This window comes from Rutidosis leptorrhynchoides, chromosome 2, assembly GCF_046630445.1.
Source record: "Rutidosis leptorrhynchoides isolate AG116_Rl617_1_P2 chromosome 2, CSIRO_AGI_Rlap_v1, whole genome shotgun sequence".
Classification (NCBI taxonomy): Eukaryota; Viridiplantae; Streptophyta; class Magnoliopsida; order Asterales; family Asteraceae; genus Rutidosis; species Rutidosis leptorrhynchoides.
Window position 1 is genome coordinate 420295099 of NC_092334.1, and position 23380 is coordinate 420318478.

The 23380-nt window shown below is 36.3% G+C and overlaps 1 protein-coding gene and 1 non-coding gene across 2 annotated transcripts; one reads left to right on the forward strand and one right to left on the reverse strand.

Moving 5' to 3' along the window:
- The first annotated feature begins 2140 nt into the window (after window positions 1-2140).
- Window positions 2141-3876, forward strand: LOC139889180 (uncharacterized). The gene is made up of 6 exons (XM_071872143.1): window positions 2141-2317; window positions 2465-2848; window positions 2936-3069; window positions 3366-3528; window positions 3646-3702; window positions 3850-3876. Exons 1-6 carry the CDS (start codon window positions 2141-2143, stop codon window positions 3874-3876), a joined length of 942 nt encoding a protein of 313 aa, XP_071728244.1.
- Window positions 3877-9734: 5858 nt separating this feature from the next.
- LOC139895204 (small nucleolar RNA R71) lies at window positions 9735-9840 on the reverse strand. The gene has a single exon (XR_011775666.1). It is a non-coding gene; the product is annotated as a small nucleolar RNA R71 (small nucleolar RNA).
- Between the last annotated feature and the right edge of the window lie 13540 nt (window positions 9841-23380).

Here is a 23380-nt window from a genome sequence, read left to right on the forward strand (position 1 = left end):
ATATTAAAGCAAGCGGAAGCATAATATTAAGAAACCAAGTGTATATGTTAAACCATTTAAATTGAATCCCATGTAGATATCAAGTCATGAACATATGCTTACATATAATAACAAGGAAGTAAGATTATACCTCCTCAAGATTAATCGAGGGCTGAATTTGATGAGTAAGATGATGGAAAAAGATAATGGAAAGTAAGCTTCTAACTTGAAGCCTCAAGTGTGCAATACCCCAAGCTTTCAATCACCAACACCTTCCTTTGTTTAGTTAGGATTTTAGAACACTTGATTAACCAACTTACCAAGCAAAACCTCTCCCCTTCACTCTAAAATTTTCGGCCAGCAGCATGTAGGAGAGCAAGGAGAGAGTTTTTTAACTACTAACTCCAAATTAACTAGTCAATCCTGTATATGAGTTGCACATGCACTTGAGAGAATGTGTTGTGTTAAAAGTAACAAAAACAAGTATGGGTGGACTCCCTTGGTCCCTTCAAAACCGTCCACCAAGGAGGGTATATAAAAAAGATTGTGATTTTATAAAACTAAATATATAAACCCATGTATTTACTAAGTTACTTACATATTTTATAAACCATTTTATAAAATATAACACAACATAATTATTTAAACCTATAAATAATTAAATCCATATCATATATAAATTATCCAAATAATTTATCTCAAGTGATTATATTTTAGAAAACCCATTTTCTAAAATCCAAGTGTCGCGTATTTATTTAACGATCGAATTGTTAAGATAAATACATATAAAGTGTCGGTAAGCTTGTTATTGGGTATGACCCGACTTGGATCATAACACATTAGCCACATTAATTTAATATGTCTCTCGGGCATACGAAATACCTTCAAAAGGTACGCACTATAAACTTAAAAATAGCTAATTTTTAATCAGTAGACATTTAAAATTATATGATTATGTTGTGCGGACAGGTACAAATGCCTGTATATTTTGTTAGCAAAGCTTTAACAGGAAGCGAATTAAACTACCCTGCAATTGAAAAACTGGTTTATGCACTCGTGCATATGGCTAGACGCTTAAGGAGATATTTCCAAGCGCATCTAATAATGACCCTAACAGACCAGCCAATAAAGCAGGTATGACAAAAAACAACGTATTGTCGAAAAACTTAAAATTGCTTGATAAATTCTAGCAAGTTTACATTTGCTGATACTTGTTGAGCAGGTGCTATATAAACCAGAAAATTCTGGTCGAATGGCCAAATGGGCTATTGAATTAGGTGAGCATGAGATAAGCTTCTCAGCAAGAAATGCGGTAAAAGGTCAAGTCCTAGCAGATTATCTGGCTGAAACAGCCGGAGATATCGAAGTCTCGCATGAATCAAAAGAAATACCACCTCCGCCCGAACAGCTGTGGGAAATGCACACAGATGGGGCTTGTGGTCCAGAAGGCACAGGGGTAGGAATAGTCCTAAAAAGTCCAGAAGGAGAATAATATACCTTCGCGCTGCGCTTTAGCTTCCCTGTAACAAACAATGAAGCTGAGTATGAAGTGTTGTTCTCCAGAATGCGGGTAGCAAAATATCTGGAGGTAAAAGAGCTATCTGTATATGTTGATTTGCAGTTATTTGCAAACCAATTCAACGGGATATTTGAAGTACATAATGAGTCGATGCAAAAGTACTTGAAACTTGTGCAAGAGCTCGCGGTGGACTTCAATTTATTTCAGATAACTCAAGTTTCAAGAACATTAAATAAAAAGGCGGATGCGCTCAGTAAGTTAGCCGCCTTAATATTCAGCCATTTTAAGAAAGAAATTTGGGTCGAGGAAGTGAAAGTAAAATCCATTGAGACAGACGGTGTATCTGCTGCAGTTGAAGAAGAGGAGCAGAGTCGGATGACACCGATAGTAGAATTTTTGAACAAAGGAAAATTGCCGATAGATTCAATAGAAGCAAGAAAGATTAAGATGAAAGCACCAATGTATTTGTTAGATAAAGGAATTCTATACAGAAAGTCTTTTCTGGGACCCCATTTGCGGTGTCTTAATCCAACTCAAGCAGAATCGATCATACGGGAAGTGCACGAGGGAATGTGCGCTTTGCACTCGGGACACAAAACAGTTGCATCCAAAATAATGCTGCTCGGGTACTATTAGCCGTCAATGTACAGAGATGCTGCAGAAGTGATACGCAAATGTCAGTCGTGTCAGCTTCACGCACCGGTAAGCAAGGCTCCGCGACATCCAATGATACCGGTCGCATCTCCATGGCCATTCTGCAAATGGGCAATTGACATAGTGGGGCCATTCCCCACAGGACCTGGAGGTATAAAGTTTTTGGTAGTGGCCATTGATTATTTTACAAAGTGGGTAGAAGCCAAACCGCTGAAAACAATTTCGGGCAAGCAAATTCGAAATTTCGTATGGGAAAACATCGTCTCTCGGTTTGGAATACCAAATAAAATAGTATGTGACAATGGTACACAGTTTGAGGGTAATCCATTCAGCGATTGGTGCCAAGAGCTGAACATAAAGCAAACATTCACATCAGTCGCACACCCCCAGGCGAATGGTCAGTGTGAGGTCACGAATCGGGATATCGTGTTAGGAATTAAAGCAAGGCTCGGATTGTGCCGAAGGGGTTGGATAGATGAACTGCCGAATGTACTGTGGGCACACCGCACAACTCCAAAAGGCACGACCAATGAAACACCTTTCAGTTTGGTGTATGGGTCCGAGGCTGTAATACCCGCTGAAATAAATGTGCCAACTATGCGCATAGCTTCTTTCGATGAAAGTAGCAATAGCGAAGAACTGCGTGAAAATCTAAACTTAGTTGAAGATCGCAGGGAAATGGCGGCCATAAAAGAAGCAATCAACAAACAAAGAATTGCAAGCTACTATAATAAGCGCATACAACCATTATCTTTCCAATTGGATGACTTGGTGTGGCGAAAGAATGAAGCAAGCAGAGCCGAAGACACGGGTAAACTCGGACCTGAATGGGAAGGACCATACAAGGTTATTGGCATAAGCGATACAGAGGCGTATCGACTAGCAAGTTTAGATGGAAAAGCAATAAAATGCACCTGGTATGCGCAAACACTGAAACGGTGATACATATGAAACAACTACAGAGGGATTGATCACCCCAGACAACAGTTTAAAGTTTTTATTATGTAAATTTTTATTTTCCATTGTAAAACATGACAACTAGGTGTTGGTCAAGTGATATGTTTGAAATAAATTGAATCATGTAATTTAAGCCAATAACTTGTGCATTTTTACGTTTGTGGATTGCATGCCCTTTAAGCCGCATAGGGACACACTCCGAGTCTCAAGTGGCATAGTTTAGTTTGGTTACTAATACTCTTTTTAATGGTGACAGTAGTAAAACATCGGTTTGTTTCAAACGCTCATACGACACGCAAGACGGAGATTTGCACAGTCTAGACTATAAAACACAAGTTTGGTTTACTTGTTTAAATAATCAGGACATTGGTGTGGTCGAAAGACTCTTGAGTATAGACATTGGTTTGTCTATAGTACGGGTAAATTACATTGGATTGTATATGCATACACACTTATAAAAGTTTTTTATAAAAGTCTTGAGTATAAACTTATAAGCATTGGTTTGCTTACTTTTGCGTAAAACATTGGATTTTTAGCGCAAGAATAAAAAGATCATGAAACGATTGAAGGGTCGCTCCCTTCATGAATTCATGGTATTTATTCTAAACAAGAGTTATTGAATGCATAAAATTGTAACGAATCATTATAACCGCCATAGTGATTTCATAAAAAAGCAATAATTGCACCTTAACCAAAAGAGATATCGAATTATATTCAATCAAAGCTAAAAAAAATTACAGTTAGAAGATATAAAGTCAAACGCTTAGTATAAAAGCGGGACATGTACCAAAATTTGACCTAATATACGCTAATATAAAAATTAAAAAAGGGGGTGGTATTGGCTGGAACGTTTGCCCTACACTAAGGAGAGTATGCCATCCTCGCACGTAGCGATCAGATGCATACCCTGCTTTAAACATAAAAGAAAAATATAATATAGGGATGCGAAACCTCCAAGATGGCAAGGCCCATCCCTCACTAGCAAAAAAGGCCACCCAAGCATGGATAAATAATATCCATCCTGGGTAGAATAACAAACTCAGTCGAGTTTGTCATTGATTATCTCCTGCGCGGAGATGGTAGGATCATTGATGAGAAATTGTATACGGGGGATCGGGATTTGTTGAAGTCGGGCACAAGCTTCTTCACATCTTTCCTTGGCTCCATCAGTGAGCAACTCAGCAACGTTGGGGGAATCACGAGGGGTACAAACATTTCTCGACATATGACATTCCAAAAAAGGGTATGCTCATAAGCGCGAGCAGCAACCATAGCTGCACCAAAATGCTGCTCGACCACTTTGCAGTCAAGCGCATGCTGGATTATAGTTGGAAGACCCTTTCGGAGACTATCATACTCCGCCTTTATAGCATCATTCTTGGCACCCCACGATTCTTGGGCTGAAATCCAGTCGCTGAAGCTTTCATTTAAAAACACGACAAGACCCTCTGCTTCCTTCAGTTTCGCAGACAGAGACGCAATCTCAGACTCCATAAACCTTTTTTCAGCAACATGCTAATCCTCCCCTTGCTACCTTTTAAACATCAGAACATTGATCCGTCTTCTGCCTGCACGTGCGCAGTTACCGCAATGAGTTGGCCAGTTAGCTTTGCATTATCCTCTTGCAAGGCATTTATCTTGGACGTCTCTGTTGATGAGGGTAGTGGTGGATGAGCAAGCACAGTAGATTTAAGTTGCAAACGGTTCAGATCCTTGGCAAAGTTAAACAGCGTCGATTGCGTGTCCATGTAAAGTTCTTCAGAAGGTGAAAGCGAGGAAAATTTCTGCATTAACTGCTGAGGGGCACATGATAGTAAAAAAGAGAACTGTGGTGCAAAAACTGGAAGAGGAACCTTCATGAACTCATTCGCGTTCAAAATCAGTAAAGATGAATCATCAGGACTCGAGCATACATGCTTGGAGTGATGGGATACACCACTTGGACCTGCAAATACGATAAACATGGCGTATAAAAACTTAAAGTCAATATTCAATAAAAAGTCAGACTGTCGAAATTAATACCTTCATCATGTAACCTTTTGTGGTTACCCAAGATTCTGGTATCAGGAGTTTGGTATAGTGAAGGTATTGTGTCTGAATGACTGACCGGCGAACGAGAATGGTTACCGGAGCTGGTGGTAGGAATGGGTGTGTAAGATTCCAACTTCATCTACAATGTCAGAATCAGAACAACATATGAATGATACATAAAAAATGTAACTAGTGTTACATAGTATAATGCAAAGTATAAGAGTATGAAGTATACCCTTTTTACAATCAAGAACAGTTTTTCTAGAGAAGATGAAAAGGGTTGAATGATTTAAAAGGAAAAGGTTTGTGAGATACGAAAAAGCCAAAATCCTATTTATAGAGAAAATACGGGAGTTAAAAAGTAACAAGGGTATAATGGTAGCCGTACACGTGTATCAATCTTAAGCTAAAAACTTTGTTAAGATGTCCGGTGCACGTTAGCATTAACAGGCGGTTGCATAATTACAATCATTACCTTTTCAGTAAACAGTGACAGTTGTCACCTCGGGCACAGGAAATGCAGCCGAAAAGACAGTTTGGTGACTGTACGTATACATTACATTTAATGCTAATACAGTATCCGATTACGCATATATATTTAAATAATCTTATGCACTGACCGGTTACATTTGGAATCCAACTAGGATTTTAAGCGGAATTACTAAGCATGATAATTTGATCAGCTAATTTGGTATAAGGGTGTTGTTGTGGTTCATTATTTGTACATTTTCTTACTAGTTCGACGTCATACACTAATTTTCATTGTATATAACATCGAACTTGGGGAGTTAATGATACGCATATCCGCATGACCATGCGGATTACGCATCCAATGCCCTGAACCACACACAAATTGCCACTTAAGATATATGGTATGGGTATAGCCGCACTATATGCGCCTATACCATCTGATGCGAGTTTCGTATACTTGCGTAGGGGTTCAGTATATTCTAGAAGAATATACGGTATAATCAATTCGGATTCTTTTCCTTAAATAACGAAAGTTAGTTGGGATAAGATTGCATTTAATTAGGGAAGAGATTCTATCGAAACCCTAATTCGTGAGCCTATAAATACATAGCTCATAAACCCTAAGAACACTGGTGTGTTGCGAGTAGGGTATGAAATACTATTGTTTTTACTACGAAATACGTTACGAATTACACAAGTTTTAATTATTTATTTACAAATGGGATATACCTAAACCTTGCTACAACACTATAGGCAGTGTACCTAATCGTAGAGTAGTATAGTTTTTAGTAAGTCCGGTTCGTTCCACAGGGAGATGGCTTATTTCACACTATATTTTAAATGACTATATTTGTACAAAATATATATAATTATATATAATAATATATAAAAGGGGGTTTACCGTTTAATGACTGGTTTGTCGATTTTAAAACTTAAGCGTAAATATAAATGACAATAATTAAAGTGCGTAAAATAAATAACAATATAATAATTATGCTTATTTAAACTTCCGTAACCATGATGTTTGACGTTTTGATTATTTATTACCCCGGGTTAATTGTCCTTTGTCCTGGATATATTTGAAACCTATCTGGTTTTTGTCCATAATAGTTCATCGGTCATAATTATAAAATGCTCGGCAATTTTAACTTTATATCCGAAGTCAAATATTCCAATTAACTGGGGATTCGAACTGTAACAAGGTCTTAATACTTTGTTTAATGAATACAACAGGTTATCGACTGTGTGTAAACCAAGGTTTTGAGACCATTGACTATTAATCCATCCCCGTGTCCGGTCAAATGAACAATAATTTGTATTTATAGATATCCCGCCCATCGTATCCGATTAAGCGTATGTGGTTATATATAGATACGTCAAATTGTAACCATTATATTAAGCGTATCCGATTAAGCGTATGTGGGTATCGTTAATTTAATATAAAGCCCATTAATAGCCCATAGTCTAATTTCCACAAGTGTCGTTCTTTTGTCCAAAACCCAATTATGGTCCAAAATTTAATAACCCAATCTTAATATTTAGTCTAACATCACGATTACTTCGGCTCAAATAAGCATAATAATAACTTAAGTACGAGACATTAATTTAAAAAGGAGAACATAGCTTACATTGATTATTTATCGCGTAGTGTTACACGGACAGAGCTTCGACTTTAAAACCCGTAAAATAACCTTTGCATAACCCAAAACTAACTAATATAAAACTACACTATATTTATATATATATATATATATATATATATATATATATATATATATATATATATATATATATATATATATATATATATATATATATATATATATATATATTATACAAAGGGAGTAAAGAGATTGAATTGGTGTGTTTAAACTCGTTCGACAAACTGCCTTTTATAGCAATGTGACCACCTTTTCCTTGCCATGCGATCGCATGGGAATAAGGCAGCCAGGCCATGCGATCGCATGGCCAGTTGGATCCAGCCAAACTTGGTTTGTTTCCTAGCTTGTCGACATTTTATTTAAATATATATAATATATAAATAATTTATATAATTATTTAAATATTATATTATATTCTTGTGCATAGTAGACTTGTAATTTTTAGTCCGTTGCGTCGGGCGTTGATAGTTTGCTCAGGTCCCGGTTCCAGATTTTCGAACGTCCCTTCGTAGGATTTAATATCTTGTACTTTGCGTTTTGCAATTTGAAATTTGCAAAAAAAAATTATTTTCCTTAACTCCCAAAATCCGCACAAGTCTTTTAACTCAATTTTTGGGACGCTTTTGAGTGCACTATGGCTTTAAGGACCCTTTTCCAGTTTTAGGACGCTTTTTCTTCAATTCTTTAATCTTCGTGCTTTTCGTTTCGTAACTTGTACTCTTGTCAATTTTAGAAGTTTCTCATCATTAATTTGAACCACTTGAATTGTATCTTGTACATTTGAGCTTTTTGGTTATTTGCGTCTTCAAATCGTCGTTTTCGCCTTTTGTCTTCGCACTTATTTAATATAAACGATTACAACTTAAAATAGGACAATTACAACTAAATAATTTACATATTGGGAGGATATTGCTACTAAATATATGTTCATTTGGAGCACTATCAAACACATTCGTTTACTCATACGTAACAATAGCATACATATCTTCATCGTACGAATAAAGCTTCATACGATCTTAAAGACTTTCAGGTATGTCTTGAACTATAAAACCTTCATGTCTTTGGGCCACTCACCCTCTTATGCTAGGTTGTTGGTGGACTCTAAAATCGGCCACCCTGTCGAAATCAAAACGATACCGGTGTGGGTCATCCACGACTAAGTGTCGGAGGTCTGAATGTTGTTAGTCCTTAAACCTTATTATGCACTCAAGTGTAAGTTCACCTTGACCTCGTGAAAATATGCTTGATCAGTAATGCTAAATATTTAATAGTTCAACAACTAATGAGATAGCAATATAGGCAAAATGGGGCAAGCCAAGCATAGAGAGGATTAGATAAGTGAACACGTCTTAGTTAATTTGTTTTAAGTCTTAATATTTCACTACTTGTTTCTTGTTACTAGTTTAATTGATAAATTTAGGTTTGTTTACTTGTGCAAGTTTTAGTTGTTAGTTAATATCAATCGAGACCCCCCCCCCAATCAAACAAACCCTAGGACAATTGATAGTTTCAAATATCCGACTTACACCGTGTCTCTTGGGATGAACTTGATAAGAATACTTACATTAAAGTGCTTTAATAATCGGGTTCTAAGTGCTCGTTAGTTGTGTGTGCTTGATTGCAGTGATTGAATCAAATATAAATTTAGAGGGTAAAAGATGTATATCGCACGAACGCATCACACTTTCTTGTCGCCGCTGCCGGGGATGCGGTTAGCTTAGTTGGTTATTTGGTTTTAACTTTTAATTGTTCGATCCTTTCATAGGGGTTCACCCTTACAGAAGTTACTTTTTGCATTTTATATTATTATTTTCGTTTGGAAAGCCGCTTGTGTTTGTGTTGAGATTGAAGGATAGGTACCTTTGGTGTATGAAAACAAGGTCTCACAAGGATCAAGAATTCACACATCCATTCTCCGATCCGGAAAGACACATGCACGGGGTTTATAATCGTAGAGAAGAAAGAGTATTAAGAAAGAATTTCGAAGCTTTGCCATTTTGTTTAGAAGAGATGGATCCAAATGGTAATCCGATTCACGTTGAAGAGGGCAATCCTAATGGTCCTCCGATTAATCAAGAATTATTGAATGATCTAAACGACACACCAATGTGGAACGCTAGATTGGTTGCACCAACAATGATAGCACCGGCTATTACAAAACCACCAATTGAAGCAGATAATTGGAAGATCGAGGGTAATTTTTTCACGTTGATCAAGGATACATACTTTCATGGGTTGATAGATGAGAATCCGTTCGAACATATTCAACACTTTAATGATCTTTGTGATATTTACAAAACCAAAAACATCACCATTGACACTTTTAAGCTAAGGGCACTCCCCTTCAACTTCAAGGAGACGCAAAAGCTTGGATGCGAAGTTTACCATCCGATTCCATAAGGTCTTTTCAAGAATTAACAAACGAGTTTATCAATCATTTCTTTCCACCGCCAAAAGTAGAGTGGCTTAGAATGGAAATTAATGGGTTCACACAACGGGGTGATGAGAGTTATATGATGCATGGGTTCGATTCAAGAAGCTACTAAGAGCTTACCCACCGCATGGTTTGACGAAGAAGGAGTATATCAACACATTCTATCGGGGTTGTAATACTTTTACGAAGCAATATCTTGATTATTCATCCGGTGGGGTATTTATGTACAAATTACCAAATGCGGCCGAAATTATGCTAGAAGACATCTCGGTCAACACGTATGAATGGGCACCTTCACCGCGAGATTTGACAAGGAAAAGTGTAGCACAAGTCAAGAGTGAAAATGGACAAGTGACACTTGCAAGCTTGAACAATCAATTTCAAACATTTGGGAAAGAATTAAAGAAGATTCAACAAACGGTAGTTGCAATGCAAGTAGGTTGTCAATGATGTGAGGGTCCACATCTCACAAAGAATTGTCCTCAAATTACTCAATGCAATCATGTTGATCTAGATGATATTCCCATGAATTCGAATGCTCATGTGAACTACGTGAGTAATCAAAACTACCAACGGGGAGGAACATCTAACCAAAGCTACTACAATCCTAATCAAAAACAAGTATCATTCACCAACCAAACCAATACACCACCCGAATTCATAAACCAAAACCGAAATCAAGGTTACAACAACTATAACCAAAACCGAAACAACAATTTTCAATACCAAAACCAACAACCTTACAACAATCAAGCCAATTCAAATTATCAAAACAATCAACAATCAACAACCTTCGAAGGTTACAATCAACAACCTCAACAAAACAATCAACAATCCCAACCTTTGAAGAGCTTAGAAGAAATCATCCAAAACTACATCAAGAAGGTAGAATCAACCGAAGCTTTTCTAATGAAAGAGAATGAGCTCTTGTAACATCCTGATGACGAGCTTAGTTAGAATTTACAATTTTACCCTTTTTGTCTGTTTTGTGTTTAAAGTGCATTTTAGTGATTTAATTAATTATTAAATGTTTTCAATTAATTATTAGTTCATTGGGATCGTTTTGTGACCAGGGTCACATAACTTATTTGTTTATTAAATTTGGACTTCGTTTGGCTACCGAACGGAGTGCGTTGATTTTTAGTAAACTGGTAAATACCCGTGTTTTATCAGGAATGAGAGTTAAAACCCATTAAATAGGTAAAAACCGCCCCTTGTTTTTATATTGGTACTATAAATTAATTTTGGGTCTTCCCCTTCCCCTTGTTTCAATCGACACACACACATTCACATACAAGAACCCTAGTTTTGATTAAATTAAAGATTGAAGATGATAATAAAATTACTAGTTCAAGTTTGTGGTGGTCTTCCTCCCTTTCCTTTCTCTTTCACGAAACCCACCACCACCACCATGAAAACCTAGCTTTTTATTTATGAAGATGGTGATGAAAATTGGAAGCTCCATTCATGGATTCTTTCTTCTCTAAACAAATTAACAAAGGTTTGTCTTCAATTTGTGCTTGTATCTTTTTTTCTTTGAGGTTTATGTTAGTTTTCTAAAAGTTAGAATATATAGATGAATTGATGCTTGAATCTTTGAAATTAGGAATGAAAGTGCTTCATTTATGCTTGTTTATGATAGTATACATGCTAGTAAATCGTTGTAGACTTGTATTTAGCTTGAATTAGGAAGAAACAACAATTTTTAGGGGTGCACCATGGTAGGACAGCAGCTACGGCTACTGTTGCTGCAGATTTTGGGCGGCTGCCGCTGTAACGACCCGGCTTTTTTGACTTGCTTTTGTGCTTTGTGCTTTCACGAAACTGCAAATTTGTGCGTACTGAGCTAGCTTATGCTCTGGAATCTTCAATCATGATTAATTACTCTCGTTAATATCTTACAACATGCTATTAAGTGTGTAGTCACTTAACTTGATCCCCGAATGCTTTTACGACTGTTGGTGTCACTTATCGTTTTAAACGAGATACGTACTTGGTACACGTTAAACTTTTGTCGTAATTGGAATATTATGACTGCGTAGACTTGATTGTTATTTATTATAACAATTATCTGGCTTGAGGGCTTATTTAATTAAGCTTAGTGTTTACTAATGCTTACTAGTTACCTTAATGGACATAACACCTTAATTGACTTTTCATGTCCCGACTCGTCTTTGTGACACACGCTTTTCACGAATAATATTTCGGATATTATTTACGTTCATGATTAATTATTATTAATCATTTATAATTAACTAGTGTAAGTAGTTAATTTACTTGGGCTTTATTTATTTAATTGTTACATATTTGGACTTGGGCTTTTATTAATGGATTTGGACTTGGAAGTCCACCCTACTTTTCTTAATGGACTACTAGTAAGCCCACTTTTATGCTAGTGATTTATTAATAATAAGTAAGGTTAATTAAGTTAATGAGGAGACAAATGTTTCAAGCATGCTTACACCTCTTTCCCATACATTTAACCTTATACCTCATTCTAGCTCTCACCATCCTCCCACACTTGAAAGCACATTTTGACTTCCCCTTTTTGGACCCAAAACCGTCGGCCACCTTGTGTGGGGAGGGAGTTCAAAACTTTTTTTTTGGTTACTTATTTGCTAGCTTACAACCTCATTTCACACAACATACTTACACCTTCTTTTCTCCCAACTTTTCTCTCAAACTTTGTAAGTAATAAACTTTTTTTTCTTTTTTTTTTCTTCCTTGAAACCGAAACCATCATCATCATTTGTTACTTGTTACTTGTTGTTGTTGTTAAAGATCAAACTTCCTAGTTTGAATCTTCATGTAATCTTGTTTCTTCCATCTTTTGTTTGATGAAGAACCAAGAACAAGGATCTAATTTTTTATAGCTTATGGTTCTACACTTGAAGTTCATCTTTTCTTTCTTTTAAATTAGTGATTTATTTAATTTTTGATCAAGTGTTACTAGTTAAACTTGATCTCATTATTCTTGAAACTAAAGATTAAACTTTGTAAGTTCAAGAACATGGAAGTTTAACTATCTAGTTATAACTTCACACACTTATATTAGATCTAAGTTTCTATAACTTATGATCTTCTAATTTTGTCTAAAACAAGAGCTTATAAACTTACATACATTTTTCAAGATGAAAATCTAAGTTTCATAACTTATGGTTTCATTAAAGTAAAGATCCAAGTTCTATAACTTAGGATTTAACTTAAGAACACTAGATCTAGACTTTTTAGTCTAGGATCTTTACAAATCTAACTAAGATCTAAGTTCTACAACTTAAGATCTTGTTTATTTTAGTTTACATTCAAGTTTATAGCTTAATGTTACTACTAGAACTCATGTATGTGTCGGATCTAAGATCTTGATGTGACTTTAGTTCATCAACCTTCATACAACCCTTAATTGAGTTGTGCTACATATCTTAGACATACACTAGTGTTATGATGGTCAAAACTTGGTAAAGATGATGCAAACACATCAACGAGTTGTACACTTGAAGCTATAAGCATCAAGGATGAGAACCGTGATGAGCATCAAGCACCAAGAACCCACCAGAACACTTTGCTTACTGTTTTATGGATCTGATCAGCTCACCTGGGCAACTGAAAAGTTTATTTTCAGTTACTTCGGTTCGAGTAGATGATTTTTCATTTAGGCCTCGTCTTAATCCGAGTTACGGTTTAGGATTTATGGCCTTCCGAAAGTCACTACACCCTTTTAACGTTGTGCTGAAATTTCTGACCTACTCGCACTTAAACCGTCACCACGGTCAAAAAAAGACGAGTTTGGTTCTGGAAATTGTTCAGTAACTAGAGGACTCATATACGGAGCCATGGCCACTGGTCTCACCTCATTTCAGTTTGTATAGAAGTCGTGGCGGCTGAACGAATCAGTCTTTGTTTCAAACTCTATTCTTGATTGAAACTTACTTTACCCTTTTTGACTTATGATGAATGATGATGATACTTAAGACCTAATTTACATACTTTTAAACCTTTGAGAATGATTTACTGACTTAGTAACTTTTGACTTAGGTTGAGGACCTTTCGGACCAACTACTTGCTTACTTATCTCGTACCGACTTTACTACTTTTCACTGTGAGTTATAGCATCCCTTTTTACTTTAACTATTTTGGGAACTGAGAATACATGCACGTTTTACGTTTTACATACTAGGCATGAGTATTTAAACTTTATATATGTGTGGGTTATACAACGGCATAAACTTTCCCCTTAGCTCGGTAACGTTTAGTAATTGGTCTTTGAACCGGTGAACGCGAATCTTAGATATGGATCCATAGGGTTTGACATCCCCACTCGGGCTAGTCGCGCTAGCATTTAACGGGTGTTTAATACTTCGTAAATATACACACTCGCCAAGTGTACTTTTAGGGGGTGATATCTACGTTAAGTTAGTTACCAAGTGCCCACGGTTAAACATATACTTTATCATACTGATTTGAATTACTGATTTAAACTGCTGGTTGAAGCACTGAAATCTCGTGGCCTACATTACATTACTGATTACAAACAAACTATAGCTCACCAACATTCGTGTTGACTTTTTAAGCATGTATTTCTCAGGTGCTTAGACGTTGTTGCTTCCGCTGTTAGACTTGCTGTCTTGGTGTTAGACTTGTTGTGTTAGACTTCCGCTGCATCTCTTAGAGATGTATCAATCATGAAACTTTTATTTTGCATTTGTAACTTACGTTACTTTCAAACAATGGCTTTGTAACGACCTTTGGGTCACTTACTTATGTTTATGTTTCTATTCATAGGAAGCACGTTATCTTTTGTAAAACGCTATATTTTCATGAATGCAAAACTGATTTTCAAACAGCATATAGTGTTTGACCTTGTAATGATCCTGTTGTTGATGATCCGTACACGATGGTTTTGTATGGGGTGTCACAATTGGTATCAGAGCCAGGTTGTAGGGAATTAGGTTGGATTAGTGAGTCTAGACCGGACCGAGTAGGATTCACTAATAGGACTAATCTACAACTTGCTAATTTACTTGTTTCTGCAGAACCTGCTGCATGCTACTGTGTTATATTACTGCATGTTACTGCTTACTACTACTGCATGCCACTACCTACTTCTACTGATATATGAACTTGTTGCATGCTACCGTTACCTTTTACTGCTATGTAAACCTGATGTATGCTTCTGCTTATCCTCGCTACTGCATGCTACTATCTGCTTTTAGCATGTTACCTCTTTACGATACTGTCACTATTGCCATGCTACGTACTGCTCTAGACGATCTAGACTACTGTAGTTACTATGCCTGACTGTGTGCTTGCTACATGTCTGCTATTCGCTGTACCGACTTGGAGAACTTATCCTTCCCAGTTCAGATGTTTTTATGAACTACTTTCCCACTCGTCTAACCCTAAGAACTAGTAGTGTAATTCACCTGTTACTACTGTTCCACCGTTCCAGAGATCGAAACATTACTTCACGCAATCTAGAAGGAGTACCCCTCGGATTACGTGCCCACTAAAGTTGATCCTCAGAGGAGGGGATATTGGAGAACTTGTCGGAGTAACCACACCCCTAGCTCACTCTAATTAGCCACGTACAACGTATGAACAATATAAGGTTGTTCATTTGACACATATCTTGTACGCTTTCATGACCGTCACTTAACTCTTTCATTCTTCACCACTGCTCGATGATCTAACGACACTTCTGGACTTGGGTCCCAAACACTCTTGGGCATTGGAGAAGTCAGGAGGACATCTCCTTTCACAGGGTCAGAGTGCCTTCTGCAGATGCTCAGCCCTACCCAAAGACTTGGGAGTCGCCTCGAGACATATCATATCACTACTTGCTCCACGTACAGCTCGACGCGAGACCTAGATTGAAATTTTAGAAAGGAACCTAACGACGTTACCTGAACCCGAACATTTTGAAGAAATTTTGGGACATTTAGGCATTGATGCATGACCTACGGAACCTATACGCCCGAACCAAGAAACCGTGAGATTAATTATGTAGATTCTGTTTTGAGATAGCATAGATAAGGCACTGTTAGATGAAATTGAGTAGAACTGGAAGTGATCACGTTACATTGACCATATGGAATGATATTAGAATGAACATATGATTTAGTACAATATAATGACGCCAGGCCAGCGTGATTATATTGAGGTAAATCATGCAGAAGTTCTAATGTTACTACATGAGGAATATGAGGCGATCCAGGGAAAATTTCGGCAGGGATCACTTGAGCATACGCATTATAGTCTGTTAAAGGTAGGGAATGAATTACCACGTAGCCCAGATACTGAACAAGAAGGGCCTTGATTGCAGAATTGATAACCCAAAAATTTGTTATAGATATCGACATCCTAGACATTTAAGGAAAAAGTTCTCATATAAGGAAAAACTTTATACTTACTTGCGGTAGGGCAATCGTTATGGAGATTCGCATGGATCCTGATTTTAGTTAGGAGATGATTCGTCACAATGTTTTATTTTCTCGAAGTTGTTTAATACTAGAGGGATAGAAACCTTATATCTAAGAATCCTAGCGTTAGGACTAATAAGCCATTAACAACCATGAGGGTTAAATATTCTATAGGATAAGCTAATGGTAAGCTGAGTGAGATAAGAGGAATAATTTGAGGTAGTACCTTAAAATTAACAGGTGGTTCATTTGGAGATGACCTCATGTCAACAAAACTTGGAAGTTTTAAAGTAGTAGCGAAAAGGATTAGTCACCTACGCACAAGCAGGTGTTATTTGAGAAGATTGATAGAAATTTTCACGACAGTATAATAACATTTGGTTGGAATGGAATTTAGGATTTACCTAATACTCATCAAGTTAGGAAGCTTTGATGTAATAGTTTGGATGGACTGGCTTTCAAGGATGGAAGCGAAAGTTATTTATAGAGAGGAATTTTTTTTATACCTCGAGAGAATGGTGAGCCATTAATAGTTACGAGGAGAGAAGTAGCTCGAAGCTGAACCTTATTAGTTGCATGACAACAACCGGAAGTCCCACAATGGAAATGGGAAGGAATAACAATGGATTTCATCACGAAGCTACCGAAAATGGTAGGCGGTTAGAACATTATCTGGGTTATTATTGACCATCTCAGCAAATCTGCTCACTTTCTAGCCATGAGAGAAACTGATACAATAGACAAACTTGCACAACGATACATAAAGGAAATTGTATCCCGTCACTTTAGCGATTCAGATTTTATATTAAAGACTACCCAAGAATCTTATTTGATACTCATTCTTACGCGAATCTAAATCCTCACTTATTCCGAGAGATTCCTTATTCGATGATAACCACACCATCATCCTTCTTACTTCAACAGTAGTCATACCAGTTCGAAAGTTCCAAAATCAATGGGTAGTTAATTCTCATCCTCATACTCTCCCTTTCGTATCTCACTTATAAGCAACAACTTCACACTTAAGCATTTTTTGTCAAAGGACTTATGCCCTACTAATAGTCATCAACCACATTTAAATTCAATAGTTTTCATTACCTCAAATATCACCCGAAATTTTCAAAAATCTTTTACTCAATCCTTATCAATCTTTTTCCAACTTGTAATCTTCGAAATATGAAAATTTTGTTTGTCAAAATTTTACACACACTATTTTATCTTGCGATCCTCTCAAAGTTTTATAAAAATAAATTTATTTTATTGCCATTCGTACGAATTTTATAAGACATATATGTTATATATAATAAAGTAAATGATTACTTACTTTTGACTAGTACATGTGAAATTTTACTTTCACTTTTACAAATCAACTCTTTTAATCAAAAGACATTTTACTTGGAGTAGCCTATATTTACTAAGAACTTCGTTTCTTTTCTTACATTGTCACCTTAAACAATTTCTATAAAAAATTTCGGTGCTTGTCCGTATCCAAGTCATCATGAAGACTTTATAACCGTCGAAATCGAAAGATTCATGTGTATGTAATGGAGGCACTTACTACCACATCATGCAAGGCCTTTGGGCATCCACTAACACTTAAACCATTCAAAATTATTGCGTTACCCCATGGATCTTATTCGCCGCACCTGTTGGAACAATGCTCTTTCTTACATAACTTTAAGTCCTGACTCATTCCAAGAAACTCTCATTTAGTGATATTAACACCATCAGTATTTCGACTTTATTATTAGTCATAACCTGTTTGGCATTTTGCAAAGTCAAGAAGCGATTAACTTCTCGTCCTCATGCTCTATCCTTCATACCTCACTTTTTAGCAACGGCTTCGCGTGTGAACATTTTTGGCCCAAAGACTTGTTTCCTAAAAATTATCAAAACTACATTTAATTCATTAGTTTTCATTACCTAGTAACTTGTCACCCGATGATTTAAAGATTTTCCACTCAATCTTTTTCAAATCGCAACCTCTGAAATACAAAAAGCTATGTTTATCAAAAACTTTACACGTTCATTTTTACACGTTGAATATTCGTGCGGTCCTCACGGGATTTATGGACAAATGAAAGTAATAAAAAATTTCTGTCACTTATGCGATTTATAAAATCATATATGTATGTATATAATTAAGTTAATAAATTTACCTTTACTTATTTTGGTTAGTACATACTAAGTTATATCTTCAAATTATTTAAAAATTGCTTCTTTATCGAGTTATTTAACTTAAGTTAAATTGTTTTGTGCAAATTGGTACACGCTGTACCTACTTCTAAACTTACCAGGAACTTCGTCCCGTTTATGTTATCGCATTAAACGTTTAAGGGTTTTTTTCAAAACTTCCTTGGTTGATTTTATTAAAGGTTTTCGTATTAGACTACACCATGTATGGATCACACTTCTTCTAGCCCTCCGTTAAGGATGAAGCTTACTATTAAAATCTTTGTTAAAAACTCTTAAGCCACTTTGGATGGCAGTTTTATAAAATTTGTTAGAAAATCCTTGCACCCATAAAATGTTCCTTTTAAAGTTAGACAAGACAAAAACGCGGGCCAATAAATCAGTTTTCTGAGGTACACTCAGTGGTCACTCTATTGTAGGAAAGGCACTAGGTGGGTTTCTGTTCTCAATACTTCACAGCAAATCGCAACACCCTCGTAAACCTCATCTCTATGAATCTGTATGTGGAGGTACAAAAAATCATTTTTGAGATTCTTTTCACTTAGAGTAAACCATTCTTTATGACCAAGGGTTTACGTAACTTCTCATCCGCACATCCCCTTAAGTACACGGATAAATTTAGAACGAACCGCTCGAAGAGTTCACACTCGTTCAAAGATCACACCTTTCGTGCGACTTTCTTTCGAAAATGTAATATAAGATACTTTGAGAACCTATGAATCTTGATATCCCTTTGGGAGGGGACTACTTAAAACACTTACGACACTGATGTGGATACTCTACATATTCCTTCCTTCGTTGGTTGCAACTATATGTTGTCCTAGTTAATGTTAACCCTAACTTCAACATGTAACTGAAAGGATGAAGTTACATTACGGAACTGTGCTTTCATTCCATCTAAGGATAAGTTCACCTGCAGTATGGTAAACTAGGTGATATCTTTCATTGTTCGTTCAGACCGTCCTGAAGACACTATAAATAATTATGGCTTGCATTGCATATAAGTCCGATCAGTCACTTCCAGCTAAAATTTCAATTCATTTATTCAAATGAAATGTTCTTAAATATCGGGTTCTTTATGCCTATGGCCTCCTTCCGAAATCAAGGGGTTAGTAAAATCCGTGGCAAACACTATTCAGACATCAAATCGCATGGTCGTGATCACCATGTTTTCCATTCTACCTGTCAGCTTTGTATTGCTATATGAGCGCTCAATGTTTTAGATGAGTTTAGAAATATTCATGATGCATTTCACGCATCCAGCTTACTGAAGATGCCTGTAAGGCTAAAAACATCATATTTCCTTTTGTGGATATTTATTCAGATGACATACTCATGTTAATCAAAAACGAAATCAATTTGTTGATCTCTTAGGACAAGAGACTTAATTAATGGCATATACCTATTCTTACTTTCATACGCCGAAGTACCTTTCAAGGTAAATAACTCACTTCTGAGCCTACGAGTCTCACGGAACTTTGATACGCTCCTTCTTATTCAAATATGGTACCTTTGTTGGTCACTCCTCAAATTTCGGGATGAAATTTTCTTTAACAGGTGGTTAATGTAATGACCCAGCTTTTTTGACTTGCTTTTATGCTTTGTGCTTTCACGAAACTGCGTATTTGTGCGTACTGAGTTAGCTTATGCTCTGGGATCTTTAATCATGATTAATTACTCTCGTTAATATATTACAACATGCTATTAAGTGTGTAGTCACTTAACTTGATCCCCGAATGCTTTTACGACCGTTGGTGTCACTTATCGTTTTAAATGAGATACGTACTTGGTACACGTTAAACTTTTGTCGTAATTGGAATATTATGACTGCGTAGACTTGATTGTTATTTATTATAACAATTACTTGGCTTGAGGGCTTATTTAATTAAGCTTAGTATTTACTAATGCTTACTAGTTACCTTAATGGACTTAACACCTTAATTAACTTTCCATGTCCCGACTCGTCTTTGTGACACACGCTTTTCACGAATAATATTTCGAATATTATTTACATTCATGATTAATTATTATTAATCATTTTTAATTAACTAGTGTAAGTAGTTAATTTACTTGGGCTTTATTTATTTAATTGTTACATACTTGGACTTGGGCTTTTATTAATGGATTTGGACTTGGAAGCCCACCCTACTTTTCTTAATGGACTACTAGTAAGCCCACTTTTATGCTAGTGATTTATTAATAATAAGCAAGGATAATTAAGTTAATGAGGAGACAAATGTTGCAAGCATGTTTACACCTCTTTCCCATACATTTAACCTTATACCTCATTCTAGCTCTCACCATCCTCCCACACTTGAAAGCACATTTTGACTTCCCCTTTTTGGACCCAAAACCGTCAGCCACCTTGTGTGGGGAGGGAGTTCAAAACTTTTTTTTTTTGGTTACTTATTTGCTAGCTTACAACCTCATTTCACACAACATACTTACACCTTCTTTTCTCCCAACTTTTCTCTCAAACTTTGTAAGTAATAAACTTTATTTTCTTTCTTTTTTTTTTCTTCCTTGAAACCGAAACCATCATCATCATTTGTTACTTGTTACTTGTTGTTGTTGTTGTTAAAGACCAAACTTCCTAGTTTGAATCTTCATGTAATCTTGTTTCTTCCATCTTTTGTTTGATGAAGAACCAAGAACAAGGATCTAAGTTTTTATAGCTTATGGTTCTACACTTGAAGTTCATCTTTTCTTTCTTTTAAATTAGTGATTTATTTAATTTTTGGTCAAGTGTTACTAGTTAAACTTGATCTCATTATTCTTGAAACTAAAGATTAAACTTTGTAAGTTCAAGAACATGGAAGTTTAACTATCTAGTTATAACTTCATACACTTATGTTAGATCTAAGTTTCTATAACTTATGGTCTTCTAATTTTGTTTAAAACAAGAGCTTATAAGCTTACATACATTTTTCAAGATGAAAATCTAAGTTTCATAACTTATGGTTTCATTAAAGTAAAGATCCAAGTTCTATAACTTAGGGTTTAACTTAAGAACACTAGATCTAGACTTTTTAGTCTAGGATCTTTAACATCTAACTAAGATCTAAGTTCTACAACTTAAGATCTTGTTTATTTTAGTTTACATTCAAGTTTATAGCTTAATGTTACTACTAGAACTCATGTATGTGTCGGATCTAAGATCTTGATGTAACTTTGATTCATCAACCTTCATACAACCCTTAATTGAGTTGTGCTACATATCTTAGACATACACTAGTGTTATGATGGTCAAAACTTGATAAAGATGATGCAAACACATAAACGAGTTGTACACTCGAAGCTATAAGCATCAAGGATGAGAACCGTGATGAGCATCAAGCACCAAGAACCCACCGGAACACTTTGCTTACTGTTTTTTGGATCTGTTCAGGTCACCTGTGCTAATCAAAAGTTTATTTTCAGTTAGTTCGGTTCGATTAAATGATTTTCCATTTAGGCCTCATCTTAATCCGAGTTACGGTTTAGGGTTTATGGCCTTCCGAAAGTCACTACACCCTTTTAACGTTGTGCTGAAATTTCTGACCTACTCGCACTTAAACCGTCACCACGGTCAGACGAAGACGAGTTTGGTTCTGGAAATTGGTCAGAAACTAGAGGACTCATATACGAAGCCATGGCCCCTTATTTCAGTTTGTATAGAGGTCGTGGCGGCTGAATGAAGTCAGCCTTTATTTCAAACTCTATTCTTGATTGAAACTTACTTTACCCTTTTTGACTTATGATGAATGATGATGATACTTAAGACGTAATTTACAAAATTTTAAACCTTTGGAAACGATTTACTGACTTTGTAACTTTTGACTTAGGTTGAGGACCTTTCGGACCAACTACTTGCTTACTTATCTCGTACCGACTTTACTACTTTTCACTGTGAGTTATAGCATCCCTTTTTACTTTAACTATTTTGGAAACTGAGAATACATGCGCATTTTACGTTTTACATACTAGGTACAAGTACTTAAACTTTATATATGTGTGGGTTATACAACGGCATAAACTTTCCCCTTAGCTCGGTAACGTTTAGTCATTGGTCTTTGAACCGGTGAACACGAATCTTAGATATGGATCCATAGGGTTTGACATCCCCACTTGAGCTAGTCGCGCTAGCATTTAACGGGTGTTTAATACTTCATAAACATACGCACCTGCCAAGTGTACTTTTAGGGGGTGATATCTACGTTAAGTTAGTTACCAAGTGCACACGGTTAAATATATACTTTATCATACTGATTTGAATTACTGATTTAAACTGCTGGTTGAAGCACTGAAATCTCGTGGCCTACATTACATTACTGATTACAAACAAACTATAGTTCACCAACATTCGTGTTGACTTTTTAAGCATGTATTTCTCAGGTGCTTAGATGTTGTTGCTTCCGCTGTTAGACTTGCTGTCTTGGTGTTAGACTTGCTGTGTTAGACTTCCGCTGCATTTCTTAGAGATGTCTCAATCATGAAACTTTTATTTTGCATTCGTAACTTACGTTACTTTCAAACAATGGCTTTGTAACGACATTGGGTCACGTACTTATGTTTATGTTTCTATTCATAGGAAGCACGTTATCTTTTGTAAAGCGCTATATTTTCATGAATGCAAAACTGGTTTTCAAACAGCATATAGTGTTTGACCTTGTAATGATCCTGTTGTTGATGATCCGTACACGGTGGTTTGGTATGGGGCGTCACAGCCGCCGCTGCCGGCAGCCATCGGTGGCAGTTGGCGGCCGGTGGCGGTGGTTGTCATTTTTTCGGTGCACAGGTTAATTTTATTTGCTTGTTTAGACCATGAATCATTTGGTTAATTTAATTTGAATTAGTAATGTATAAGTGGACTTTTTATGCAGGTACTCGGTTAGTAGTTACCCGAAACCCGTGGCACGTACTAATGATTTGTGTGAATTATGATATTCGGGTCACTCGTTTAGTCCTTATTATTTTTGTTTGGATTATTTGATTATGAGATAGTGTACATGTAATTGTATATGTATGTGTGATAACTCCTGACCCGTTTATGTAAATTGTCTAATTCATATGGTTTGGGTCGCCC

Coding starts and splice junctions, on each gene's coding strand:
- LOC139889180 (XM_071872143.1), top strand. CDS start 2,141: ATGTACAGAGATGCTGCAGAAGTGATACGCAAATGTCAGTCGTGTCAG. Junction 2,318..2,464: donor CTGGAGGTATAAAGTTTTTG/GTAGTGGCCATT, acceptor AATGGTACACAG/TTTGAGGGTAATCCATTCAG. Junction 2,849..2,935: donor AAATGGCGGCCATAAAAGAA/GCAATCAACAAA, acceptor GTGTGGCGAAAG/AATGAAGCAAGCAGAGCCGA.